The sequence below is a fragment of the Epinephelus lanceolatus genome, chromosome 5, assembly GCF_041903045.1.
Source record: "Epinephelus lanceolatus isolate andai-2023 chromosome 5, ASM4190304v1, whole genome shotgun sequence".
NCBI classification, from domain to species: domain Eukaryota; kingdom Metazoa; phylum Chordata; class Actinopteri; order Perciformes; family Serranidae; genus Epinephelus; species Epinephelus lanceolatus.
In genome coordinates this window covers 6,864,735-6,892,155 of record NC_135738.1, presented here as the reverse complement: position 1 = coordinate 6,892,155, position 27,421 = coordinate 6,864,735, and the positions used below count along the sequence as shown (strand labels likewise).

At 40.7% G+C, this 27,421-nt stretch overlaps 3 protein-coding genes across 7 annotated transcripts; all 3 read left to right on the top strand.

Moving 5' to 3' along the window:
• The first annotated feature begins 827 nt into the window (after positions 1-827).
• LOC117262585 (E3 ubiquitin-protein ligase TRIM21-like) lies at positions 828-27,421 on the top strand. 5 transcript variants are annotated; one of them, XM_078167646.1, is made up of 2 exons: positions 828-1,030; positions 25,232-27,421. In XM_078167646.1, exon 2 carries the CDS (start codon positions 25,234-25,236, stop codon positions 26,878-26,880), a length of 1,647 nt encoding a protein of 548 aa, XP_078023772.1. In that variant the 5' UTR covers positions 828-1,030; positions 25,232-25,233; the 3' UTR covers positions 26,881-27,421. The 5 variants fall into 5 exon arrangements, with proteins under 5 accessions (XP_078023772.1, XP_078023771.1, XP_078023773.1 ...); XM_078167645.1 differs by having other exon boundaries at positions 25,225-27,421; XM_078167647.1 differs by lacking the exon at positions 25,232-27,421 and adding an exon at positions 7,691-10,015 and having other exon boundaries at positions 866-1,030.
• LOC117261979 (uncharacterized) lies at positions 11,234-14,839 on the top strand. Its single transcript, XM_078167643.1, has 2 exons — positions 11,234-11,339; positions 11,550-14,839. The coding sequence occupies exon 2, from the start codon at positions 11,583-11,585 to the stop codon at positions 12,264-12,266; it is 684 nt and encodes a 227-aa protein (XP_078023769.1). The 5' UTR covers positions 11,234-11,339; positions 11,550-11,582; the 3' UTR covers positions 12,267-14,839.
• Positions 15,537-22,830, top strand: LOC117262655 (E3 ubiquitin-protein ligase TRIM21-like). Its single transcript, XM_033635712.2, has 2 exons — positions 15,537-15,888; positions 19,572-22,830. Exon 2 carries the CDS (start codon positions 19,581-19,583, stop codon positions 21,039-21,041), a length of 1,461 nt encoding a protein of 486 aa, XP_033491603.2. The 5' UTR covers positions 15,537-15,888; positions 19,572-19,580; the 3' UTR covers positions 21,042-22,830.

The following is a 27,421-nucleotide window of genomic DNA, read 5'->3' as shown; positions in this document are numbered from 1 at the left end:
AAAACTAGATGACAGCGAGGTGCAAAATATAAAAAAAATAGATAACACTAAGGTGCAAAACATATTTTAGAAACACATAACAGTGAAGTGCAAAATATAAAAAAACCTAAATAACAGTAAGTGCAATATATATATATATATAAAAAAAACCCTAAATAACAGTAAGTGCAAAATATTTTTTAAAAACTAGATAACAGTAAATGCAAAAATATAAAAAAAAAAACACCTAAACAACAGTAAGGTGCATAACATTTAAAATAAAAAATAGATAACACTAAGTCGCAAGATATAAAAAACAGACAGAGAGGTGCAAAATATGTAAAAAATAAATAAATAAATAAAAAACAACAACTAGAAAACAGTAAGGTTCTAAATATTAAGATATTAAAGAACAACTCGAGAAAAGTAAGGTGCTAAATAAATTTTTTTAAAAAAAACCCTAGATAACAGTAAGGTGCAAAATATTAAAAAAATAGATGACAATGAAGCGCAAGATATATAAAAAAATTTGATAACAGTAAGGTGCAAAATATTTATTTATTTATTTATTTTTAAAAACCTAGAAAACTAAGATATTTTTAGATATAGACTAAGACTAAGATATTAAAAAAATGGAAAACAGACAGAGAGGTGCAAAATATGTAAAAAGATAAAAAATATTAAAATATTAAAAAACAACAGAAAAATAAGGTGCCAAATATATATATATATACATATTCATTAACAATGAGTTGGAACTACAATTCATATACTTTCACTGTAGAAACAGGAAGAAGAAACAAAAAATTAAAACTCACTCGTCATTTCAACGATGTGAACGATTTTTCTGTAAAAGACAATAAAGCTCCCTCACAGAGCTCAGAGCTGCACTGAGAGGCGGAGCAGCAGTGGGCTGCATCGTCATATTTCCTGAAATGAAACTTAAAGTTCCTCTGAGCTAAAGCAGAGCTGCAGCCGAGACAAGTCTCTTTATATCTCTCCAAAGAAACATTCAACTGAACCCAGAGGGTTTTCTCAACAACGCACACTGGTGAGTTCACTGACCTACAGACACAATCGATCAAGTGAATCCTCGCTCATATAAACACAGAATTAAAAACAACAATACCAGATAAACGTGTCGTGCTAAAAGCTAACGGCCCAGCTGAGATTCCCGTTAGATTGCCCAGTATACACAGTATAACAGATTTCATCCTGTACAGCTCATGAAGGCATAAAACTGATGTTTTAAGATAAAATCAGACAAAACGTTGCTTATACCGAGGGTAATTACTGTGCAGCTGTGCCAATAGCGTGAACTTAAGTGGGAAGAGTGCCTTAAATATAAAAGGTTATATAAACAGTGCCAAAGTAAGGTTTACAGTATGAATCCTTAAATTATAATCAGTTTAACAGTTTGGATCAGTCAGGGTGGGGTTGCACATCTATGTACAGCTATATCACAGTTTACACAGTTAAATGTTCATGTTATTGTACTAAATGGCTCATTATTGAACATTAAGGCCCATTTGTGTGTCAGTTGTGAGGAGCTGAGTTGAAATGATAAAAAATATGATGAGATGGACAGAAATCCAGAGGGAAAAGAGGGAGAGACAGACAGAGGGAGAGGGAGAGGGCGGTTGTGCCTAGTTTTGTTTGTCTTTGTGGATCAATACAGCTGATCATATTTACTTTCAACAACTGGTATGAAGTCAAAACCTGAGATCCTGAGATAATTGAGGTCCATCGGTGGCCGTGGCGGTTGTGGAGGGAAATCATTTTATATATAATTTCCTGCAGTCCAGAGCAGCAGCCTCCATCTTTTCTTCTGCATATGTGTCTGACTGTCTGCTCTCTGAAGCTCTCTGTACCTCCTCTTCCTCCTCTTTGTCCATCTGATAATCTGACTCTATATGTTCACTATAATCACAATACTATAAGCAGCAAGCTAAGAGTATTATTATTTAATGTGTGATGCAACAGTAACGGAGGGATCACATTTTGTTTTGGGGGGTTTGAAATTGAATTTAGTGATGAATTTGCAGATTTAAATTCTGATATTAACAACAAGCAGCCTGGGATGTTATCACCACAATCCTGAAGACATCCCATGAGTTTATTATTGTTTCATAATGGGATGCACGATATATATTGGGCTGATAGATGTGTGGGAATATGGAAATTAATATTACCGTAAAACTTCTATTAGCAGTCTGGGCTATTATTTGCACTGAACTCAACAGGCCTTTATTTGGGACAGGTGTCTATATGGGACAGGCCTCTAATTCCTTTTACACAAAACTGTTGCTCAGCAAAGATGGGAAATACTACAAAATAATTTGTTTATCTGAATCAGTATGAATATTACTTGTATAAAGATTAGGCTTTCACATAAGTATGTGTTATGTGATGACACTTGTTTTACGGCACCTGGCATACGTACCTGGCATACATACCCGATACAACACCACTTTCTCCTGATAAAATAATATTCATAACTTGGATTATTTTATGAAAAACATGATTCCTTTAATTGATGGACCCTTGTGGACTAAAGAAATATAAATAAATTAATGGGTTATCAAGGAATGGACACATATTCTGACTTTATGACAGCTTCAGAGGAAGGGAGTTTTTTGTGCCTGTAAATCTGAATGAATTATGGTCTTCTCTGGTGCTCATGGTTTTAATAAGATTAAATCAACCGATTGAACTATGTGTAGCATCTCCGTATTGACAAAGTTTCAACATTTATATTTGTATGTGCGATCTAAACTGCTAAGTGTCAACAATCTGGTTACATCCAAACAGCTTCTATAAAAATGAACTGCTTGGCAACCGGACCAGGCCTCTAATTTAGACAGGCCTTCATTTGTCAAAATGTGTAGCTACACCAGGCTAATAAAAGAGCCTGGGCATTTTTTAATTGAATTTTTACGGTATTATTTATTATTAATAATAAGATTAAAGAAGCCAACTTGCTTTCATTGCTTTAATTGGCATAACACCTACACTGCCAATAAACACAGCGAAGAGAAGGAAGAGCAAGAGCAGCATGCTAACTAGAGAGCCAAACATGTTGTCCCGAGTGTGGACGTTTTCCACAGTTTTCTGAGGAAGACAACACTGATAAGATGTTAAGACAAATACTGGCTAAATACATCACATTAAGTAGTAATAAATGCCTTAACTTCACTTAAAATGTTATGCCTTTTTAAAAAGGTAAATAATAAAAAGATATGTGATTATAGTTTTGTTTTCTCACACTTTTTGTCCTCAGAGTGTCGATATGGCTGCTGCCAGCTGTCTGCTGACTGAACATCAGTTCCTGTGCTCCATCTGTCTGGATGTGTTCACTGATCCAGTCACCATACCATGTGGACACAACTTCTGTAAAACCTGCATTACTGAACACTGGAACGTTAATGCCCCGTGTCAGTGTCCTAACTGTAAAAAGCTTTTCAACACAAGACCAGAGCTTCATGTCAACGCTTTCATCTCTGAGATGGCTGCTCAGTTCAGACAGTCAGCTCAACAGAAAGCCAGCAGCAGCAGCTCAGAGCAACAAGTTTCCAAACCAGCAGAAGGTCTCTGTGACATCTGCACTGGAACCAAACTGAGGGCACTGAAGTCCTGCCTGGTGTGTCTGGTCTCCTACTGTGAGACTCACCTGGAGCCTCATCTGAAAATGTCACGGCTGAAAAAACATAAGCTGATCGACCCTGTGGAGAACCTGGAAGACAGGATGTGTAGAGAGCATGATAAACTTCTGGAAATGTTCTGTAAGGATGACCGCATGTGCATCTGCATGCTCTGCACTGTTTTGGATCACAAGACACATGATGTTGTTCCTCTGAAGGAAGGATATGAAGGAAAGAAACTCGAGCTGGAATCCGAAATTCAGCAGATGATCCAGAAGAGACAACTGAAGATTGAGGAGATCAAACGCTCAGTGAATCTCAGTCAGAGAGGTGCAGACAGAGAGATAGCAGATGGTGTTCAGGTCTTCACTGCTCTGAAGGAGTCTGTTGAGAGAAGCCAGGCCGAGCTCATGGACACGATCAAAGAGAAGCAGAGAAAGACAGAGAAACAGGCTGAAGGCTTCATTAAAGAACTGGAACAGGAAATCTCTGAGCTGAAGAAGAGAAGCGCTGAGGTGGAGCAGCTCTCACACTCTGAAGACCACCTTCACTTCCTCCGAAGCTTCTTGTCCTTGAACACTGCTCCACCCACCAAGGACTGGACAGAAGTCAATGTCTGTCCAACTACATTTAAGGGGACAGTGAGGAGAGCTGTGAATCAGCTGGAGGAGACACTTAATGAAGAGATAACGAACCTGTTTAAGGCTGAGCTGAAGAGGATCCAGCAGTATGCAGTGGATGTGACACTTGATCCTGATACAGCACATGGCTGGCTCATCATTTCTGATGATGGAAAACAAGTTAAACATGGTTATATAAAGAAGGATCTCCCAGACAATCCAGAGAGATTTGATTCTTTTTTTGCTGTGTTAGCAGAGCAGAGTTTCTCCTCAGGAAGATTTTACTATGAGGTTCAGGTTAAAGGGAAGATTCACTGGACTTTAGGAGTGGCCAGAGAGTCAGTCAACAGAAAGGGAGAGATCACACTGTTATCACAGAATGGTTACTGGACGATTTCTAAGAGGACTGAAAATGTGTACTGTGCTGAGGATGATGATTTTAAAGTCACTCTCTCTCTGAAGTCTCAGCCTGAAAAGGTGGGAGTGTTTGTGGATTATGAGGAGGGTGTGGCCTCCTTTTATGACGTTGATTCTGCAGCTCTCATCCATGCTTTTACTGGCTGTTCCTTCACTGAGAAACTCTACCCACTTTTCTGTCCTTCTTATGTCATCTACCGATCATTCTTCCAGTATATGGATAAAAACACTGCCCCAATGATCATCTCTCCTGTCAGTCACACTGAGTAGAACAACCATTTGATTTTCAACAGACAGATTCACTAACATTTAATGTCACAAATGTAAATTCTTCCTCCACTTTATACAGAAGATTGGAAAAACGTTGCCTGGTCTGATGAGTCTGGATTTCTGCTGCCATTGCTGCTGTATTGTTGCTGACCGTGTCCATCCCTTTATGACCACAGTGTACCCATCTTCTGATGGCTACTTCCAGCAGGATAACACACCATGTCACAAAGCTCACATCATCTCAAACATGACAATGAGTTCACTGTACTCCAATGGCCTCCACAGTCACCAGATCTCAGTCCAATAGAGCACCTTTGGGATGTGGTGGAACGGGAGATTCTCATCATGGACGTGCAGCCGACAAATCTGCAGCAGCTGTGTGATGTCATCATGTCAATATGGACCAAAGTCTCTGAGGAATGTTTCCAGCACCTTGATGAATCTGTGACACCAAGAATTAAGGCAGTTCTGAAGGCAAAAGGGGTCCAACCCAGTACTAGAAGGTGTACCTAATAAAGCGGCCAGTGAGTGTATATATATATATATATATATATATATACTCGGGATGTAGGGTGGATGCTTTTTTTTCTCAGATGTTACCTACATATCTGTTAATATTTCTTTGATGTACTACGTTGTAACTTGATACTATAACACACCAATTTTACCACATTAATACATATTATCCAATGAAGTCTGATTTATACTAATAACTACATTATCTGCCTTCAACAATATTAAATGATCAGAAAATAATGTAATCATGAATAAAAGACATAATCATGTTCAATAGACATATAATCATAGACTGTATAAGAAGTGTTGCTCAAATGACTGAAGAGCAGTTTATGAATCAGACGAAAGTCATTTTCTTTTCTCATTGTAAATAAACAAATGCAAAATTAAGTGTTAATTGTGTCTGATGAAGTTTTTTCTTTTGTATATCAAAGCTGAAAAATATCTGATGGTGTTTCTAATGACCAGATCAGGTTTGAGTTGTTGTTGTTGTGTTGTGTTCAGCTGATATGAGCACAAAACCAGTGCTCCCAGTGTGTCAAGAATAAGTGAGATCTGAGGTCGCCCTCTAGTGGAGTTCATAACAAACTGCAGCCTGTGGCTACATGAGGACATGCTCTGAATAAATCAGTCTGATGGTGAAGCAGATTACACAAATACAGGAGAACTACGAAATCTAAATCTGACTGGTGCTCAGTCTGATGTGATTGACAAGTTTTTTAGTGTGTGTTTTATAGTTTTTGAGGTTATTCTAAAATCAGAAACTTAATTTTAACTTAAGAAGACTTTTGTTGGAAAGTATTGAACTTTAGCTACCCTTAAAAAGGAGAATCACAGAGACACATGTTAATCTACTGCTGCTGCTTATTTTCCTCCTTCTGATATAATCCATGAGAAACGTTTGAGACAGAGAAAAGGTGCTCAACACTTTGAAGAGCAGAAGGGAAGTGCAGAGGGGTTACTTACTATGATGGATCACAGACTGTAGTGTGTGAAACAGATAGAAACTGAAATGGTCAGTCAGAACAGATTGGCAGGGACAGGAATTAACAAAGTACATTTATTGAAATACAAAAGTACAAAAAATCAGATTGCCAGACTTTAAGATTTATGTTTTTGGAGGCGTACTACTTTTTAATAGGGAAATATCATACTTTTTACTCCACTACATCTATCTAACAGCTTGAGATGCTGATTACTTTGTAGATTCACATTTTAAATTCAACAGGACAAAAAAACTCATATTGCTGTTGTTCTGTAATCCTTTAACTGCAGCGATTGACTGATTACATTTTTATGGTCAAAAGTCAAAGGTCATTGTGACCTTGCATCTGTCACATTCTCTTGAACGCGATACAGTATCTCAAGAAGGCTATGAGAGAATTTCCTCAAATTTGGCACAAAGTCAAATGAACTGATTAGAATATGGTGGTTGAAGGTCAAAGGTCAAGGTCACTATGACCTCACAAAACATCATTGGCCATAACTCAAGAATTCATGCGCTAAATATGACAATATTTCACACAAATGTCTAACAGGATAAAACAATGAAGTGATGACATTTTATATCCAAAAGGTCAAAGGTCAACTTCACTGTGACATCATAACTCTTTTCTGGCCATTACTCAACGTCTTATCTCAGGAACAGAAGGGGAGACATTTGGTCAGACACCGAACTGTTGACTCTAATCTTGAAACTGTGCTGATTGTGTAGATCTTCTGTGCTGCCGCGCTGAAGATGTGAGTGAAGCATCCTTGTTTTCACAGATATGGATGTAAACTGCAAGTGCAACTTGACTGCTTTGCAAATGCAGACATCTACAAGGTGTTAGTCCTACTTTGAGTAATATTTTGAGAAATAGTAAATTTTGCCTTGACTGCCAAAGTACGTGTTTTGGAATGAAAATCCTCATGTTAACATGATTAATCTGAGCCTGGTGATCTCGTAGAAATACCACTGCTGAACTCCATTTCTGAGGTCTCTGTCTTTCACAGACAGCATAGTCCTTGACCACATAATGAGCTGTCTTAGTCAATCACGGGCTGAACTCATGCAGATTGCAGCCGCAAACTCATAGACAGCCACAGCTCATATTTGTGTTGCACCATTTTCTCAGTAAGTTTGGCCCTCAGGTGCAATTTAACAACAGAATGAATACACTCCACTGATCTTAGTTTAATTTTATGAAACCATTGATCAAAAGATATGTAATCACATTTTTGTTTTCTCACACTTTTTGTCCTCAGAGTGTCGATATGGCTGCTGCCAGCTGTCTGCTGACTGAAGATCAGTTTCTGTGCTCCATTTGTCTGGATGTGTTCACTGATCCAGTCACCATACCATGTGGACACAACTTCTGTAAAACCTGCATCACAGAACACTGGGATATTAATGTCCAGTGTCAGTGTCCCAACTGTAAAAAGCTTTTCAACACAAAACCTGAGCTGCAGGTCAACACTTTGATCTCTGAGATGGCTGCTCAGTTCAGACAGTCAGCTCAACAGAAAGCCAGCAGCAGCAGCTCAGAGCAACAAGTTTCCAAACCAGAAGTTCCCTGTGAGACTCACCTGGAGCCTCATCTGACGATGTCAGGCCTGAAAACACATCAGCTCATTGACCCTTTGGAGAACCTGGAAGGCAGGATGTGTACGAAGCACAATAAACAGCTGGAGCTGTTCTGTAAGACCGACCAGTTGTGTGTCTGCATGCTCTGCACTGTTTCAGCCCACAAGAAACATGATGTTGTTCCTCTGAAGGAAGAATATGAAGGAAAGAAGGCTGAGCTGGGGAAGACAGAGGCTGAAACTCAGCAGATGATCCAGAATAGACAACTGAAGATTGAGGAGATCAAACACTCAGTGGAGCTCAGTAAAGAAGATGCAGACAGAGAGATAGCAGATGGTGTTCAGGTCTTCACCGCTCTGAAGGAGTCTGTTGAGAGAAGCCAGGCCGAGCTCATGGACACGATCAAAGAGAAGCAGAGAAAGACAGAGAAACAGGCTGAAGGCTTCATTAAAGAGCTGGAACAGGAAATCTCTGAGCTGAAGAAGAGAAGCGCTGAGGTGGAGCAGCTCTCACACTCTGAAGACCACCTCCACTTCCTCCAAAGCTACACGCTCCGGAACACTGCTCCACCCACCAAGAACTGGACAGATGTCAATGTTCGACCAACTACATTTAAGGGGACAGTGAGGAGAGCTCTGAATCAGCTGGAGGAGACACTTCATGAAGTGATAACAGACCTGTTTAAAGCTGAGCTGAAGAGGATCCAGCAGTATGCAGTGGATGTGACACTTGATCCTGATACAGCACATCCAGATCTCATCTTGTCTGAGGATGGGAAACAAGTTAAACATGGTGATGTGTTGAAGAGTCCCCCAAAAAATCCTAAGAGATTTGATACTTGTTTTAATGTCCTAGCAAAGCAGAGTTTCTCCTCAGGAAGATTTTACTTTGAGGTTCAGGTTAAAAGAAAGACTGACTGGGATTTAGGAGTGGCCAGAGAGTCGATCAAGAGGAAGGGAGAAATCATGCTGAGTCCTCAGAAAGGTTACTGGACGATATCTTTGTTGAATGAGATTCAGTACTACGCTCAAGCTGGCCCTGATGTCAGTCTCTCTCTGAAGTCTCAGCCTGAGAAGGTGGGAGTGTTTGTGGATTATGAGGAGGGTCTGGTCTCCTTTTATGACGTTAATTCTGCAGCTCTCATCTACTCCTTTACTGGCTGCTGCTTCACTGAGAAACTCTACCCATTCTTCAGTCCTTGTAATTTTGTCTTCAAATCGTTCCCATTTATGAATAAAAACTATGCCCCGATGATCATCTCTCCTGTCAGTCACACTGAGTAGAACAACCCTTTGACAGATTCATTAACATTTAACGTGATAAATGTATATATACTGGGGATGTAAAGTGGATACATTGTTTTTTTTTCCAGATAATTTCTATTTTTTGTCAATATTTCTTTGATGCATCACAATGTTATTTAGTACTTATAACACACCAATTTTACCACATTGATCTGTATTATCCATTGTAGTCTAATTGAAGTATAACTGCATTACCTGCCTTCAAGACTATTAAATCATATCATAATCACTTCATTCAGTGTTTTTACCAGATTAAATCACCTGGTCTGTTTATTCAGGAGAGGAAGAGACCTCTGTGGAAAATTTAGCTCTCAATTAAAACCTGCTAAACAAAAAGCACTTTCAGCTGGTTGCAATCTGCAGTTCTTACCACAATAGGTCACCAAATCCCCCCTTAATTTTACACACTGAACCTTTAAGTGTAAGAATTGTTTTTGTTAGGTAAGAGATATGTTCAATAGGTCTGATGGAGGCTGCAAGAGTTACAACTACTGTTTCTAATTTTGGCCACAAGATGGCAGTGTTAAGTGAGTCCACTGTTACTGCAGCAGGTATACTTTGGGTCTACCTTTAGTTTCTTGTTAATTCCTGTGGATAACGTGGAGGACTGCATGATGGACAGCACTGCAGTAGTTAATTTTGGAGACATCTGGCAAATATGTGCACATTTAAAGACTCTGATTTAATAAAAATTATTTAACCATTTTTTCTCTGGGTGTGTCAATTTGGACTCTACTGATGTTCATGTGTTAGTATTTTGAGGGTTCCTGGTTCGAACCCAGGGTGGGGGAGCCCTTCTGTGCAGAGTTAGCATGTTCTCCCCGTGTCAGCGTGGGTTTCCTCCAGGTGCTCCAGCTTCCTCCCACAGTCCAAACACATGCAGGTTAATTGGTGACTCTAAATTGTCCGTAGGTGTGAATGTGAGTGTGAATGGTTGTCTGTCTCTATGTGTCAGCCCTGTGATAGTCTGGTGACCTGTCCAGGGTGAACCCTGCCTCTCACCCAATGTCAGCTGGGATAGGCTCCAGCCCCCCCATGACCCCTCACAGGATAAGCGGTTACAGAAAATGAATTAATGAATGAATAATGAGGTGATTCATTGTTTATTTCATGTTCACTCTGTTTTAATGTAGACAGCAGCCTCAACATGGGTTTTTGTTCTAACATTGGGGATGGTTAAAAGGCCTCTAACAGAAGACCTGAGGGTTCTAGAGGGTTCATACAATAAAAGCAAATCTGACAAATAGGTAGGACTAAGACCATTAAGAGCTTTTCAAACCAATAAAAGGATCTTAAAATCAATGGAGCATGTTCGGAAAAATCATATGTCTTACATTCTGCAGTTTAAGGTTTACAGGAGAGTTTTCTTTGGTTAAATTTTGTTTTTGAGGCAGAAACTGAAGCCCTCTGCTGTATATATTTCAATTTTCTTTAAAGCCATTTCAGTTTTTGTACATTTTAAGTGTGTCTGACAGCAGATGGCTGCATTTAAACAAGTTTATTCATTTCAGTCTTCTGTATGAAATCTGGGTCAGTTTTTAAGTCAATAACAAAAACATGAAAGCTACAAGGGCTCCAAAGAGTAATGGGTTACATGTGATGTGAAAAGGTAAATAAAGTTTAACAGTGAATTAATTTTGAGATTGTTGTGGGTTTGAAGAGAGATATGACAAGGAGTATTTTAGCCCACCGATCAACAGATGCAGTACGTGCATGTGTTAAATTGACCTCTTGTTTTGTTGTTTGACTGTTAAAGCCTCTCCAGTATAATGACAATAGAAATAAGTTTAAAAAAAAGATTCAAGTAACCACACTGTGCCATTAAAAGTACTCAATGTGTTGCTCCAGACTAGATTCACCTTGTGCAAAAGAACGTCACTCATCAGGTTAAACCTGAAAAGCAACAAAACCTCACAGAGCAGAAGGAGGCAGAGCAACACTGAGACAAGATTCTCTGCTTCTCTGAAAGAAAAGTTGACTTAATAAGGCTTTTCATAAGAACACAGCTGAATCTCTGCAAACACCGGTGAGTACAGTCGAAAATATTTATTGTGTTTTAACCAACATCAACAAAAAACTTAAGCTCGACTCAGACAGGATGTTTTATTGTTTTTATGTCATGCTTTTAAATGGAATGGCAAAATAAATGATTCAAAGTGGCTTCCTGATGTTCCAGTTAACATCACATGATGTCTTTATGACTAATCAAGAATGTTGTAATTGTCTTGTTTTTTAGTCCACACTTCAAGTCAAAAGTTTCATCTCTGAGATGGCTGCCCAGTTAAAACAAGAAGGAGAAGCTCCTCTTCACATCAATTTAGGACCCGCACTGAAGGCTCTGATCTTCTGCTTGGTGTTTCTGATGTGTTTAATACTTGTGCTGGTTGTAGACTACAAGATAGTTAGTCGTCTGAAAGAACAAGAGGTGGAAATTCAGCAGATGATCCAGAGTAGACAACTGAAGATTGAGGAGATCAAACACTCAGTGGAGCTCAGTAAAGAAGATGCAGACAGAGAGACAGCAGATGGTGTTCAGGTCTTCACCGCTCTGAAGGAGTCTGTTGAGAGAAGCCAGGCCGAGCTCATGGACACAATCAAAGAGAAGCAGAGAAAGACAGAGGAACAGGCTGAAGGCTTCATCGAAGAGCTGGAACAGGAAGTCTTTGAGCTGCGGAAGAGAAGCGCTAAGGTGCAGCAGCAGCTCTTAAAGTCTGAGAACCACTTTCTCCTCCAAAACCCTCTGTCCCTGGGCACTGCTCTACCAGTGAAAGACTGGACAGAAGTCAATGTCTGTCCACCATCATATGAGGGGACTGTGAGGAGAGCTCTGAATCAGTTGCTTGTTGGATCCGAGCTGAAGAGGGTCCAGCAGTATGCCGTGAATGTGACACTTGACCCTGACACAGCACATCCCAACCTCATCCTGTCTGATGATAAAAAAACAAGTACATGATGGTGGTGTACAGGTGACTCTCCCAGACAACCCAAAGAGATTTGATTCTTGTGTTAATGTTTTAGCAAAGCAGAGTTTCTCGTCAGGAAGATTTTACTTCGAGGTTCAGGTTGAAGGGAAGACTGAGTGGACTTTAGGAGTGGCCAAAGAGTCGATCAAAAGGAAAGGATACATCACAGTGAGCCCTCAGAAAGGTTACTGGACGATATCTTTGAGGAATGAAAATGAGTATAAAGCTCAAGCTGGCCCTGATGTCAGTCTCTCTCTGAAATCTCGGCCTAAGAAGGTGGGGGTATTTGTGGATTATGAGGAGGGTCTGGTCTCCTTTTATGACGTTTATTCTGCAACTCTCATCTACTCCTTTACTAGTTGCTCCTTCGGTGAGCATCTCTACCCATTCCTCCGTCCCAGTCTTAATTATGGTGGTAAAAACGCTGCCCCTCTGATCATCTCTGCTGTCCATCACTGAATAGAACAACCATTTTAACATCCACTTTAAACCTTAATAAAATGTAAATGGGTCAGTTATATAAAAAATTCACCTCCTGTACAGTTTCAGGAATGTTGAAATTAGCTATAGAGACCAAAACTGTTTTTTGTACCAGGCTGTAAACATGTTTATTTCTGCTGTAAAGTTGGGCATTTTAACATGGGGGTCTATGGGGATCGACTCACTTCTGGAGTCAACCTCAAGTGGCCATTAGAGGAACTGCAGTTTTCTGCTTCTGCATCAGCTTCATTTTTCAGCTGTGTAGGTTACCACTTGATAAATTTACACCAGCCCTCTGGTCTAGTTCATAACAAACTGCAGCTTGACACATGCCCTTCATAAATAACTATCACCAGCACGGATAGGTCACTGAACAGGCCTACCAGGAGACACAAAAAGACCACAAAGAGATGCAAAGGAACTGCAAAAAGACACAAAATAAAAAAGGGCAAGACAACCCCAAAAGGTAAAACAAAATGTCCACCCACAAAAATGACCACAAAGAGACGTAAAGAATCATAATGACTATAAAAGCCTCGTTTCCACTAAGCAGTACGGCTCAGTTTAGTTCAGTACGCTTTTTTTCTGTTTCCACAGTGAAAAGCTGTGGATGGTACCAATGGAACCGTTCTGTACCGTCCCCGTGTTTGGTCCCCCCTCTGTTGGGGTACCTAGCACACAGATGTGGTACTAAAAGGTGGAGCTGTGAACACTGCAGTCTGATTGGTCAGTAGAGGACAGTGACTCTGCTCAGGGCTGAGTTGTGGCTGGTTTTGAAGCTCACGTAACCACTGTTCATACTGTGGAGAGTTTTATTAGTAAACTGTAACTGTAAAATGAAAGGATGTTTTGCTGCCTCTCACAGCAGCTGGAGTCTGAGAAAAAATAACTTCATTCACTGGGCCGACTGCCGGCAACTTTTAAGGTGGAATGTTTACTTGTAATGTTACTCAATGCATGAGTTGATGACGTGAATCCATCAGCACACCTTAAATTTCACCGTGACAGCTTTGACCATCACTTTAGTTTTTATATGACACACACTTTTAGTAATGAGCATTTATATAAATCATTTTTTGCCAGTTTATGTGAACTGCACATACTGTATTCTAATCCTCACTCAGAGAAAAAAAAAAGCATGGCGGAGAGTCATTCCTGTGCACGAGGTGCAGACTGTGTCACCGGTAATGAGGAAATACAGTGAGTGCTGGACGGAGCAGTGAGCGACACATTTAAGAGCACTGTTTGCAGTGGAAATGCAAGGGTCTAGGTCTTTAGGGTTACTGTTGGTTCCAAAGGTACTATAGTGAAAGTGTTTGGTGGAAACGGGGCTAAAGAGACAAAAACAACAAAGAAAGAGGCTAAACAACCATAAAGTCTGTGTGCCATGCTCCTGTGTTGGAGACATGGTGGGGCCTTTTGCATATCTCTGCCCAGGGGCCCACTGCCTCATAATCCCATGATCAACAGTCTGATAATGAAACTAACGACATGAATACAGGAGTTCATAAACTTAAACTAAATTTCTACAAACTACATTTTCAAATATCTACACTTTGACATTTTTTTAATCATGCATGCACGTATTTTGTTCTATGCAGCTGCTTCTGTTATGTCAGGCACATGGATTAACTGCAGTCTGCACTGCATCTTGAATTTTATTCCTATTTATTGTGTCTACTTGTTATGTTTAGGACTACGGATGGAAATTACTGTTTTGCTTAATCTGGTGTAACTATGTTTTTGATTTCTCTTAAATGATTAATGTCATTGCACGCTGTCCTCTTATAAACCAAATAAACTAAACTGAACTAAATTTATGTTTCACGCTGCTGCAACTCTTTTAAAATCATTTATGAACTATAGTTTTACAACTCTATGATTTTATTAATCAGTTCATCCATGTTTTAAACTGTTTTAAATGTCCTTTTATATTGAGATGCCTGGTTTGTCTGTTTTATGTCCATTATGTCTGTTTTCATGTGAAGCACTCAGTGCTCATACTGCCCTTATTGTAAAACACTTGTATGCTGCATTTCTTGTATTAAAGGTGCTCTATGAATAAAGTTTATTATAATAATAACTATTATCATTATTATTCTATGATCATCACCATCATCCTCCTTATTATTATTTTATTTATTTATTTATTGTCATTTCAGATATCCACAATGTGATTTAGATAGTCGGAGTGAACATTTTATAATCCAATTGTTACTAGTCATGATTTTAATTGTAGATATGTGCATTTGCATTTTCCTGTCATAATGCTAATTGTGGATATCCAAAATGACATTTATACTACTCAAAATTAAAAATAATATTTTGGATATTCATAATTGCATTATGGATATCTGGATTTTTTTAATATCTAAAATTAAACCATGACTAGAACAACTGGATTGTAGATATCTAAAAGTGGAATTATTCCCAGTAAGAATGCAATTGCAGATATCTACGATGTTTATTCTGACTATCTAAGATGACGATGTGGGTATCTGAAATGACAGTTGTAGAGAATGTCATTGTATTTATCTAACATATTCCTTTTATTTAGTTATCTATTTATTTATTTATTTATTTAGAAAGAAAGAAAGAAAGAAAGAGGCCTATCTAATGAGATGCTCTGTTGTATTGTAGCTGAGCTGGACACAAGGGGCAGCTGTCAACACATAATAAGAGTCTCCTCTCTGTTAACTGATAAACAGGTGCGCAGGTGATAATAATTACCTGCTACCAGTGACGCACATGCGCACAAGAGTACCATCAGTGACAGGAGCAGCAGGTGTGCAACCCAACTCAATCTCTTGCTCCTCACAGGATTGTAAACCACATCTTGACAGCATCATGTGACGTTTTGTTGAGTTTAGAAAGGTGGGCTGTTTAAAACAACAGCGATCAGTGAAACTTTATTCACTATAACACACGTTGATTGGAGTGTGAAACGTTTTCTTCTTGTGCACTGGGAGGAGGAGGAGGAGCTACAGTGAAGAGCAGAGCTGCAACGTCACATGAAACGAAACTGAAACTGAGTGAAAGCAGCGCTGCAGTCGACGAATGTCTGTATTTCTCTCTACAGAAACATTCAACTGAATCCAGCTGTTTTTTCTCCACAACAACAAACACACACAGGTGAGTACACTGAGACAAAATGCACTCCCTAAACATTTGGTCATGATTTAGTTCATGTCAGAACCAATAACAAAGAAAAAAGTCATGATAAGTTATGTCTGCAAAAACCTACCGAGACCAGGCTGCTCGCACACCTGTAGTTAAGTTCATCTGGTCCGCAGCAGAGGGATCACATGATCCACTGTTGTATTTTAGTTTTGGTTCTGTTCCTGTTCACACTTAAAACGAACCAAGATGAGTAAACATGAAATAATAACGACTGACAGGTAACATGCTGATTGGACAGTTCTGGTGTTTGTCATCCTGCATCATCAGGAAAAATCAAATTCTGGTGACTCAGTGAAGTTTATGCAGCAGCACTTTGATGCCTCTAAAGTTTTTATATTCATGTTGTCTGGTTTCACAAAGAGCTCATAGAGTAATAACTGACTGTGAGCATTATTAGGAGGCTATTATTAGACTGCAAAACAATCACATGTTCTGAATAATATCTAACAGAGACAGGAAGAGAAGAAGGTGTCTTGTACAGTAATGATTCAGGGCTTGATACTGTGGGATCACTGTCACACTTTTTAATGCATTCAGTGAACAGACAGTACACAGAGATTAATGTAATGGTGGCAGTTTTAACAGCTTTTTAAACAGGAAAAATACCCTCACTGATGTGCATATGTGTTACCGTGGTTACATGTATGCTTGTATGATGTGTCACTCTGCAGTTACACCTCCAGAACACTAGTTGGCTTTATAGCGACAATCTCAAATAAAAGTACACAAATCAGCTTCACTATAACTCGCAGCATTCACAGACGAACACTTGTCTTTATCTGGACACAGTTTCCCCACAAATACAACATGCTAATGTTTTTAGCACAAACCTATGGCATTTTACATTGTATAAATTAGCCTAGCGGTTAGCAGAGCTTTCCTCAGCAACAGCAACATTTTACAAAGGTAACATTACCAAATTTGGCTTCAGGTGTGCACTGCTCTGGTGTCGCTCTGGTGTTTGCCACGCATTTACATTAAAAATAATGAATTTAAGCGGGGCAAAAAAACGCAGCATGTGTACGGCCCCTAATAGATTAAAATGGGTCTCCTTGCCTCACTGATGGCCATGTTTGTCAAAATGGGGTGTGGCTCTACTTAGGGCTGTGACAAAAACCGCATCACCGCAATACCGCGGTCACGTGATGCCTACCGCGGTGAAGAGGTCATCACCGTACAAAAAAAATAAAAAATAAAAAGCTGATTCATCATGGTGGCGGATCTGGTTCCCAAGCCAAATGTTAAAAGAATACAATTTAGGAGTTATGCCCTTTTGCTATCATTTTCATATTGAGACAACATGATGGATATCCTTTTTGTGTCTGTACATCCAGTGGCTGGGTCTCAGCGGTTAGCATTGGGGTCAGTACGTCCTGCGCTGTGATCCGCGGAGGGATACACCGGTGAGCAGGCACAGACGTAGCTTGTAAACAAAACTCAGCTGTTTATTTAACCTAGCGATATCTCCAGACTAGGGGTGTAATGGTACACAAAAATTTCGGTTCGGTACGTACCTCAGTACACAAGTCACGGGTCGTTTTTTTTCGGTACAGTAATGAAAAAAATAGACAACTATTAAATATCTTTTACTTATTGGTAACCTTATTAAAACATACCACCACAGCAGTTAACTCTTTTTACACAATTTTTGAATGAAACAAATATATATAAAATCCTGCTTTTTCACAGTTTGAATGAAAATAGAATTCTAAAAGTGAAAAATATAAATATAAATTTCTGCTTTAACAGTTTTACTCAATTAAAATAAAAAGTATAGTGCAGCTGGTCAGCTTTAAAGCCTGCTCAGATTCAGTTTTACTAGGAACTTACTTGGCTTTCCCACTTTGTTAAAGTGCAGTAAACAAAACATGCTTATATCTAAAGTGCAGCTTAAACAGTTTTACTCAGCTCCAATGGCGTTGGTTATTTCTTTAGCGCGATGGTCAGGGAAACGCTCTTTCTTTTTAAACGACAACGATATCGTAGTTTGCACCAGATTGCTTTTTCTAGTTATGCCGGTTAACGTTCAAACTCGGGTGGTGTCGCTTTAGATGCGTTAGCATGTTAGACGTGTTTCCAAGTACATACCCGACCACTGTTCTGCAGTGTCGGCACACTGCTTTTGTCTTGTCAACTTGTTTATTTCCATCTTCGTATTTTACCCTGAAACCAAAGTGTTCCCGAACAGAGGACTTAAGGTTTGCGGGTGGGTCTTCAGGTTCATCAGGCTCACTTGCCATGTTGTCAAAATGCGAGAATGCGCTGCACAAAGTGAAAGCGGAGATTTACGGGACTTGGTCCGTCACTCGATTATGTCCGTCGGGGAACTAGATATTTTAAATGGTTCGGCTCGCAAAAATGGAATTAAAATAAAACAAAATAAAATAAAATAATATAATATCCTGCGCCCAATAATTCAGTACAGGGTCGTGCCGAACTGAAAGTCGTGTACCGAACGGTTTGACACAAATACATGTACCGTTACGGCCCTACTCCAGACTGTAGTAGCTGCAGTCAACGACTTTCAACGCGATTTTGAGGAGTTTCTTGTAGCGGACACAGACCCAGTGCCATACCTGTTTGAGCCGGATTACACAGATGAGGAACTCCCAGGTGTTGGATGCTGAGCGGGCGAGAAGAGAGGCTGAATCCTTCGGAGCGGTGGAGCAGCAACGGGCTGAGGGGAGACGGAGGTCAGGGCAGGACTGGTGGTATAGCTGCGGGGCTAGCTAACATATTCCTACGGAGGTGGAATCATTTTGCTGCACAGAATGGGATTCGGTGCTACCATCGTTGGGGAGATATATCATCAGGAGATAAACCGCCACAGAGAGTGCATCACAAGGAGTGAAAACTTTGCAGCAATCACTAAGTTAAACTGGAAAAAACGCCCAGGCCTGCAGGAGCTGATGGACAGCTTTCAGTCGAGTGAGTAATATCGTCCGTGTCGTGTCTTTGTTTGCTTTTACAGAGTGACCTAGCATACCTGTCCCAGAGCCAGCTGCAGCTGTTGCTCACCGGTGTATCCCTCCGCGCAGGACGTAAACACACTGTAGTTCATGTATCAGACCTCTTCTAAAACGACTAAAACGGACTCTCGTTTTTTGAATTAATGTTTATTTTAAATGCACGTGCTGAAATGCCAGCTTCAGGGTTTCTCTGTCACCGCTGTGAGAAAAAATACATACCGTCACAGCCCTAGCTCTACTGCAGTCCACTTTAGATGTTGTGGAACACTGTGATTGGCTGTAAGACATCCATTCAAATAAATTTGTGCATTAGGGTGGAGTAAGATGACAGGGGTCATAGATGTAGACATCCTAGGAAAGTCTTGTCCATCTGTGGCCATGGGGGCTGTGGCCGTGTGTGCCTCCTCTTCCTCCTCTTTGTTCAAGTTGACTCTCTGACACTAAAGGTATTTGGACGGAGAAGGGGATTATTGTTTTGCTCTACTCTCTCAGATGTTTCAATAAGACAAATTACAAAGCAAAAATACTGGCTAAATGTATCACATTAAATGGTAAGAAATGAAGAAATATTAAATTTGAATTATAAATGTTTCGCCTTTTTTTTAAACCAAGTAATCAAATGATATGTGATTACAGTTTTGTTTTTTTCACACTTTTTGTCCTCAGAGTGTAGACATGGCTGCTGCCAGCTGTCTGCTGACTGAAGATCAGTTCCTGTGCTCCATCTGTCTGGAAGTGTTCACTGATCCAGTCACCATACCATGTGGACACAACTTCTGTAAAACCTGCATCACTGAACACTGGGATATTAAGGTCCCAAGTCAGTGTCCGAATTGTAATAAGGCTTTCAACACAAGACCTGAGCTGCATGTCAACACTTTGTTTTCCGAGATGGCTGCTCGGTACAGACAGTCAGCTCAACAGAAACCAAAAGAAGTTCCGTGTGAAGTCTACTCAGGAACCAAACTGAAGGCCTTGGTGTTCTTCCTGGTGTGTCTGATGTTTGTCTTGGTGCTCTGGATGGTTTTAGACCACAAGAAATATGTTGTTGTTCTTCTGAAAGAAGAATATGAAGGAAAGAAGGCAGAGCTGGAGAAGACAAAGGCAGAAACTCAGCAGATGATCCAGACGAGACAACTGAAGATTGAGGAGATCAAACGCTCAGTAGAGCTCAGTAAGGAAGGTGCAGACAGAGAGATAGCAGATGGTGTTCAGGTCTTCACCGCTCTGAAGGAGTCTGTTGAGAGAAGCCTGAACAAGCTCATCAACACGATCAAAGAGAAGCAGAAAAAGACAGAGGAACAGGCTGAAGGCTTCATTAAAGAGCTGGAACAGGAAATCTCTGAGCTGAAGAAGAGAAGCGCTGAGTTGGAGCAGCTCTCACACTCTGAAGCCCACCTCCACCTCATCCAAAGCTCCCTTCCCCTTAACATTACTCCACCCACCACGGACTGGACAGAAGTCAGTGACCATCCACCTTCATTTGAGGGGACAGTGAGGAGAGCTGTGAATCAGCTGGAGGAGATACTTAATGAGGAGATGACTAACCTGCTTTTTGCCGAGCTGAAGAGGGTCCAGCAGTATGCAGTGGATGTGACACTAGATCCTGATACAGCACAAAGCTGGCTCATTGTTTCTGTTGATGGAAAACAAGTACATGATGATGATGAATGGACAGATGTCCCAAACAATCCTGAGAGATTTGATATTTGTTTTTGTGTCTTAGCAGAGCAGAGTTTCTCTTCAGGGAGATTTTATTTTGAGGTTCAGGTTAAAGGAAAGACTGACTGGGATTTAGGAGTGGCCAGAGAGTCGATCAAGAGGAAGGGAAAAATCATACAGATTCCTCAGAAAGGTTACTGGACGATATCTTTAAGAAATGTAAATGAGTATAAAGCTCGTGCTGACCCTGATGTCCATCTCTCTCTGAAGTCTCGGCCTGAGAAGGTGGGGGTGTTTGTGGACTATGAGGAGGGTGTGGTTTCCTTTTATGACGTAGATGCTACAGCTCTTATCTACTCATTTACCGGCTGCTGCTTCACTGAGAAACTTTATCCATTCTTCAGTCCTGGTGCTTCCAGTGATGGTAAGAACTCTGCCCCTGTGATCATCTCTCCTGTCAATGACACTGAGTAGAACAACCATAAAGATTTTTTCCTCAGCAAGATTCACTATCATTCCATATAATTAATGTTAATTTATTGTTGACATAAAGTGTATCCATTGCTTTTATTGTAGATTCTGATCAATGTGGGTTTTTTTCCTTTTTTCCTGTAAATGTTTTTCTTTAATATTTTACATTGTCATTCACTACTTCAACCAGGGCTTGACATTATTACCTAACAAATGCAGGTAGAAATGGTCAGTGTAACAGAGTCACTCTTTCTAACCACTTTGGCGGGTGTATATACTGTCCATAAAGACCCTTTTCGGGCCGATGTCACAAAGGCGTCATTTTATTAGCTGGAGGAAAAACACGAGTCGGGCTGTAGGCTACATAGGAGTCTAAAAATGTAGTCTTGTTGTGTTATTGGGAGCCAGAATAGAAGGAGTCATGGCTCAAAACCAGCCGCCACTGCCCGGCAACGAAAACAAAGACAACTATAGTTAAATGTGATAAGACCAAAGGACTGGACGGAGGCCATCATCAAAAATGCTCACATGTGCAGCATACACTTCATATCAGGTTAGGGAAAAAGTATTTCCTGTTGTAGGGATGAATAAAGTTATGTGTATTAAGGGTTATCATGTCCACCTCATCAGACACTGTGGAGGTATTAAGGGGAATATTGGATTTCTCTGGAGCACTAACTTTTTAGGGTCTTGGCTCAGAAGGTAGAGCGGGTCGTCCACTAATCAGAAAAACAGCGGTTTAGTCCCCGGCTGTGTGTCAGAGTATCCTGGAGCAAGATACTGAACCCCAAATTGCTCCTGATGGCTGTTCCATTGGTGTGTGAGCGTGTTAAAAACTGAGGGCACCTTGTATGATAGCTTCGGCCATCAAGATGATAGGCTGACAGAGAAGGTGTGTCGCTGTGCTGTTGGTTGATTGTGAATCAGCTGATGACTCAACTGACAGACCCAGACAATGACACCCAGAGATAGTAAGTGAGCATGCATGCAAGGAGTGAATGGCAGGGTGAGAAAGAACGTAGAGCTTGAGCATGAAAAGTATTGTCTTCCTGACTGAACTTTCGCTAGAGCTTCCGAAGTGCGGTACTTGAAACATCCATCATGGAGGTCAAGCTCCTGGACCAACTGGTGGTACTCCCCGTTAGCCACCCTGTTTTTTATCTACCCCCACAGATCTCCATTTCCCTGTGCCAAACAAACTATTTGCTGATAGCCTCCCACCCTCAACCAGAGCTACAGCAAGTACCCTCTGCCTCAACATTTTAGTTACTAGCTAGCAATTACTGTGAAAATAAATGAATAAATAAAGTTTAGATTGATCACACAGGAAGGGTAGAGTCAGTGTGTTTTTCAACCTGCAAAACACTGTCTGTATGATCGGGGCCCAAACAACAGGTTAATTGACTGCAGCTTTCTGTACAAAACCTGTAATCAATAAGAACCACAACCCTAAAGATACAGGAACCCCACTGAGTAACTCTACTTCTGGACCACTGCGATGGGCAGATCTTTTAACCATCCCCTGCTCCAGCTGCAAAACCAGTTGTTCCTGTATTTGCAGTTTTAGACCCAACCCTCTGGAACAATCCTCTCCAGTCCAGTCTTTGGACTGTTTTAAGCCGTTCTATAGAGCTTCCTCATGTGCTGTGTTTTTGTTTTCATTTTTTTCTGTCTGTCAATGTGCTGTGCTCTATATTGTATTTTATTTTTATTTGATTTATGACTGATTCATTCTGTTTATGTCTGGGTGTTTTAAAAAGCAATATATAAATAAAGCTTCACATAAATACTATTTGTGTCTTTGTGCCACTCATTCCATGGGTTACATGTGATGTGAAAACTAAAGTTTGACATTGACCTGATGTTGAGATTATTGTGGGTTTAAAGAGAGACTGTGAAGGGAGTGTTTTAATCCACTGATCTACAGATTGTTGGACTAAGAGTCATCCTACTCTCTAATGTGCTATGTGTGAGCTCAGTCCTGCGTGTTCTTTAATGAAGCAATAGGAGAAGATATTCGGTCTCAGTTAATGTAGTTTATTAAGCAGTAAAAGAATAAAATTACAGAGCTCTGGGTCTCAACTTCACGTCCCTGACGAACAACAAAGGTGTGTCAGTTCACGAAGTCTGACCTCCTGTCCTTCCCCTGACCCAGTATATTTGAGCGTAACAGAGTGTCATTGTGCACGCAAGGCGTTGTCCTCTTCTCATTGGCAGTTCCACTTCCTCCTTCACCACACCACGCCCCTGCCTCGTGTTAATCTGACTCCATCCCGCTGGCGGTGGGGGCGTGGTTCCTGTTTTGAAAGACAAGAGAACAACACAACTCCCTACACGTGCTGTACCTTACTATCTGTTCATCACTTTCTATTCTTTTTACCATATATGAAACTAATTATCTAAGCATTGCGATATGTGCTCCTCAGACTTCATGTCTCTTCCTCTCCTGTACTTCTCCACTTCTGCAAAGCAAACACATTCAGATCAGCTGAAATCATCTCAGTATTCTCATTGTTCACACATCTAAAACTTATATAGTGAAACACAACTTATAGTAAAACACATAAAATCATTCTATTCCCAACAAGATACAGTACGTTCTTCTATGTCAGGTTGAGCTCTTTTGTTTTGTTGTTTAGATCAGGGGTGTCAGACTCATTTCAGTTGTTGACTTGCTTACTAACTGTAAAGACTAGAGATGGGACTAAGGGCTCATTTATGCTCAACGTTAAAGACGGAGCTAGATGGAGCCTTCTGTCATGGAGACAGATCGTGGAGAGATCGTGGAGGCAGTGTTGTGTAGTTCAAGCGAGATACGACCATAGGAGACGACAAAGAAATCTTAGAAATGGGGGAACAGAACAAATTGATAATTTAGTGGAGAGAATCCACATGTCAGAATATATTTAATGACCCCACAGACCACCACCGTCGACAACGCTGCCTCAGTTTAAAGGTGCATTATCATGACCTCCTCCACCGTCACCTTGTTTGTTGTTGTGTGAAACTTTTGACTCCGCCCTCTGGTGCCATCTATTGCCTGTATCGATGCCAACACAATGTGACCAAACGTGATGTGAATTTTCGTGTTGCGTGAACACTAGAATAGTTTGTGTGTTGACTCACTTTATCTGCGCAAATAACTTGTGAAATTGCTGAATCGCAGAATCGCTGAATGAATTTCCATCGGTACGTCCTCAGCATCATACGTTCCCAGAGGACTTCATTGCTGATTGGCTATCACAGTGCAAATCGGTTGCTGAAGTTCAGATTTTTCAACTCTAATGAATAAGCGTATGACATGAAATTGCGCTGCCCGCTTAATTTGCATCCATTGGGTCCATCGGGCCACCCGGTAGGAATTCGTATCTAATCTTATCTTTACATTGACTTTAAATGTAATTCACTCACGTCTGGTAGTCTTGAACAGATTCTTTTGTACTGGTGCTGCTGGTTGACAATATTTCGCACAATGTTCAGTATGTTTAAATCTAACCGCAGGAAGAACTCAGTGATATTTCAGAGAGCTGTGTTCTGGTGAAAAGCTTCTGAGGCAGCATTTTACATTAAGTATCTCCTCACTGTTTAAACCTGACACCTCTCAGCCTTCATTAGTGCATCAATCTCAGGTGTCATCTAGTGGGCCAGATTGGACCCTTTAGTGGGCCCACGGGCTGTTTGTTTGACACCCCTGGTTTAGAGCATGCTACTGACTCCAATATAAAAAAAATAAACATCAAACTTAAAAAAGGAGGCTTGTGCTAAAACTATGTCACTAATGAAGTCAAACCTGAAAGGTAACAAAAACTCACCTGCAAAGCCGAAGGAGGAGGAGCAACACTGGAAGTATTCAGATAACACATTCCTAAAATGACACTAAACATTCATCTGAGTGACAGCAGACCTGCAGTCCAGACAAGACACATTTAATCCAGGGTCTCTCAACAACGCAATCTCTACCAAACACCGGTGAGTACAGCTGATAATATTTACTGTGTTGTAACAAACAACATTAACACAAAACTTCAGCTCGACCCAGACAGGAAGTTCTATTGTTTTTGTGCTTTCAAAGAACTAATAATGAACTAATGATGAAATAATTTTACATTACTTCCTGATATTTCAGTTAACCTAGCAACTTTGTTTTTGCTGTCTTGCTTTATCACACTTTTACTTTTGTCCTCAGAGTGTAGACATGGCTGCTGCCAGCTGTCTGCTGACTGAAGATCAGTTCCTGTGCTCCGTCTGTCTGGATGTGTTCACTGACCCAGTCACCATACCATGTGGACACAACTTCTGTAAAACCTGCATCACTAAACACTGGGATATTAATATCCCCTATCAGTGTCCCAACTGTAAAAAGCTTTTCTACCGAAAACCTGAGCTGCAGCTCAACACTTTGATCTCTGAGATGGCTGCTCAGTTCAGACAGTCAGCTCAACAGAAAGCCAGCAGCAGCAGCTCAGAGCAACAAGTTTTCAAACCAGGAGAAGTTCCCTGTGACGTCTGCACTGGAACCAAACTGAAGGCGCTGAAGTCCTGCCTGGTTTGTCTGGTCTCCTACTGTGAGACTCACCTGGAGCCTCATCGGACAATGTCAGGCCTTAAAAGACATCAGCTGATCGACCCTGTGGAGAACCTGGAAGACAGGATGTGTAGAGAGCATGATAAACAGCTGGAGCTGTTCTGTAAGGATGACCACATGTGTGTGTGCATGCTCTGCACTGTTTTGGATCACAAAAAACATGATGTTGTTCCTCTGAAAGAAGAATGTGAAGGAAAGAAACTCGAGCTGGGGAAGACAGAGGCCGAAATTCAGCAGATGATCCAGAAGACACAACTGAAGATTGAGGAGATCAAACGCTCAGTGAAGCTCAGTCAGAGAGGTGCAGACAGAGAGATAGCAGATGGTGTTCAGGTCTTCACCGCTCTGAAGGAGTCTGTTGAGAGAAGCCAGGCCGAACTCATCGACACGATCAAAGAGAAGCAGAGAAAGACAGAGAAACAGGCTGAAGGCTTCATCAAAGAGCTGGAACAGGAAATATCTGAGCTGAAGAAGAGGAGCACTGAGGTGGAGCAGCTGTTACAGTCTGAAGACCACCTCCACTTCCTCCAAAGCTTCACATCCCTGAATGCTGCTCCACCTGCTAAGGATCTGACAGAATTTAACATCTGTCCACCTTCATATGAGGGGACTGTGAGGAGAGCTGTGAATCAGCTGGAGGAGACACTCAGTAAAGAGAAGAATAAGCTGCTGGCTAAGGCCAAGCTGAAGAGGATCCAGCAGTTTGCAGTGGATGTGACACTTGATCCTGACACAGCACATCCCAACCTCATCCTGTCTGATGATGGAAAACAAGTTAAACATGGTGATGAAATGAAGAATCTCCCAAACAATCCAGAGAGATTTGATAATTGTGTCTGTGTCTTAGCAAAGCAGAGTTTCTCATCAGGAAGATTTTACTTCGAGGTTCAGGTTAAAGGCAAGACCTACTGGGTATTAGGAGTGGCCAAAGAGTCGATCAACAGGAAAGGAGATATCCCACTGACTCCTCAGGATGGTTACTGGACGATATGTTTGTGGGATGGAAAGGAGTACTATGCTCTCGCTGGCCCTGATGCCAGTCTGTCTCTGAAGTCTCGGCCTGAGAAGGTGGGGGTGTTTGTGGATTATGAGGAGGGTCTGGTTTCCTTTTATGACGTTGATGCAGCAGCTCTTATCTACTCCTTTAGTGGCTGCTCCTTCACTGAGAAACTCTTCCCATTCTTCACTCCATATCCTAATGATGATGGTAAAAACTCTGCCCCTCTGATCATCTCTCCTCTCAGTCACACTGAGTAATTTTCTAGATAAGCTTTCTTTTAAGCAGTAATTGTATAGTGATTGAGGGTGTGTGTGTTTCTGTGTGTCCACAGCTAATCTCGCAAACTACTGGACCAATCAGCCTCAGATTTTGTGTGCACATTTGTATGTATGTTCAAGAGTTTCAGTGATTTATAGTGGTTGCTCCTTACTGACTGGTAGGGGCTGTAAATAACTTAAATAAGGTGAGATTCAACGTCTAGTGGTGTGTTTGTTTGTTTGTTTGTTTGTTTGTTTTCAATGTCGTAGATAAGCAAATGAACATGGTATGATAACCGTTGACTTTTATATCACGGTATACTTTAAAACTGGTATATTGCTACAAACCAAGTCATACCACACTGGGAGTGTTGGGATTTTTGATTTGGTCATTTTTTCCTTGATATTTGCATTTGTTTGTGTGGGGTGGCTCAGCCTTAGAGATAGGGTGAGGAGCTCGAACGTCTGGATGGATGGATGGATGGATGGATGGATGGATGGATTTGTGTTTCTCCCATAATTAAATATGAAGTTAAATGGT

Excerpts from the sequence above, each read along its gene's own strand:
- LOC117262585 (XM_078167644.1), top strand. The coding sequence starts at position 3,269 with ATGGCTGCTGCCAGCTGTCTGCTGACTGAACATCAGTTCCTGTGCTCC.
- LOC117261979 (XM_078167643.1), top strand. The coding sequence starts at position 11,583 with ATGGCTGCCCAGTTAAAACAAGAAGGAGAAGCTCCTCTTCACATCAAT.
- LOC117262655 (XM_033635712.2), top strand. The coding sequence starts at position 19,581 with ATGGCTGCTGCCAGCTGTCTGCTGACTGAAGATCAGTTCCTGTGCTCC.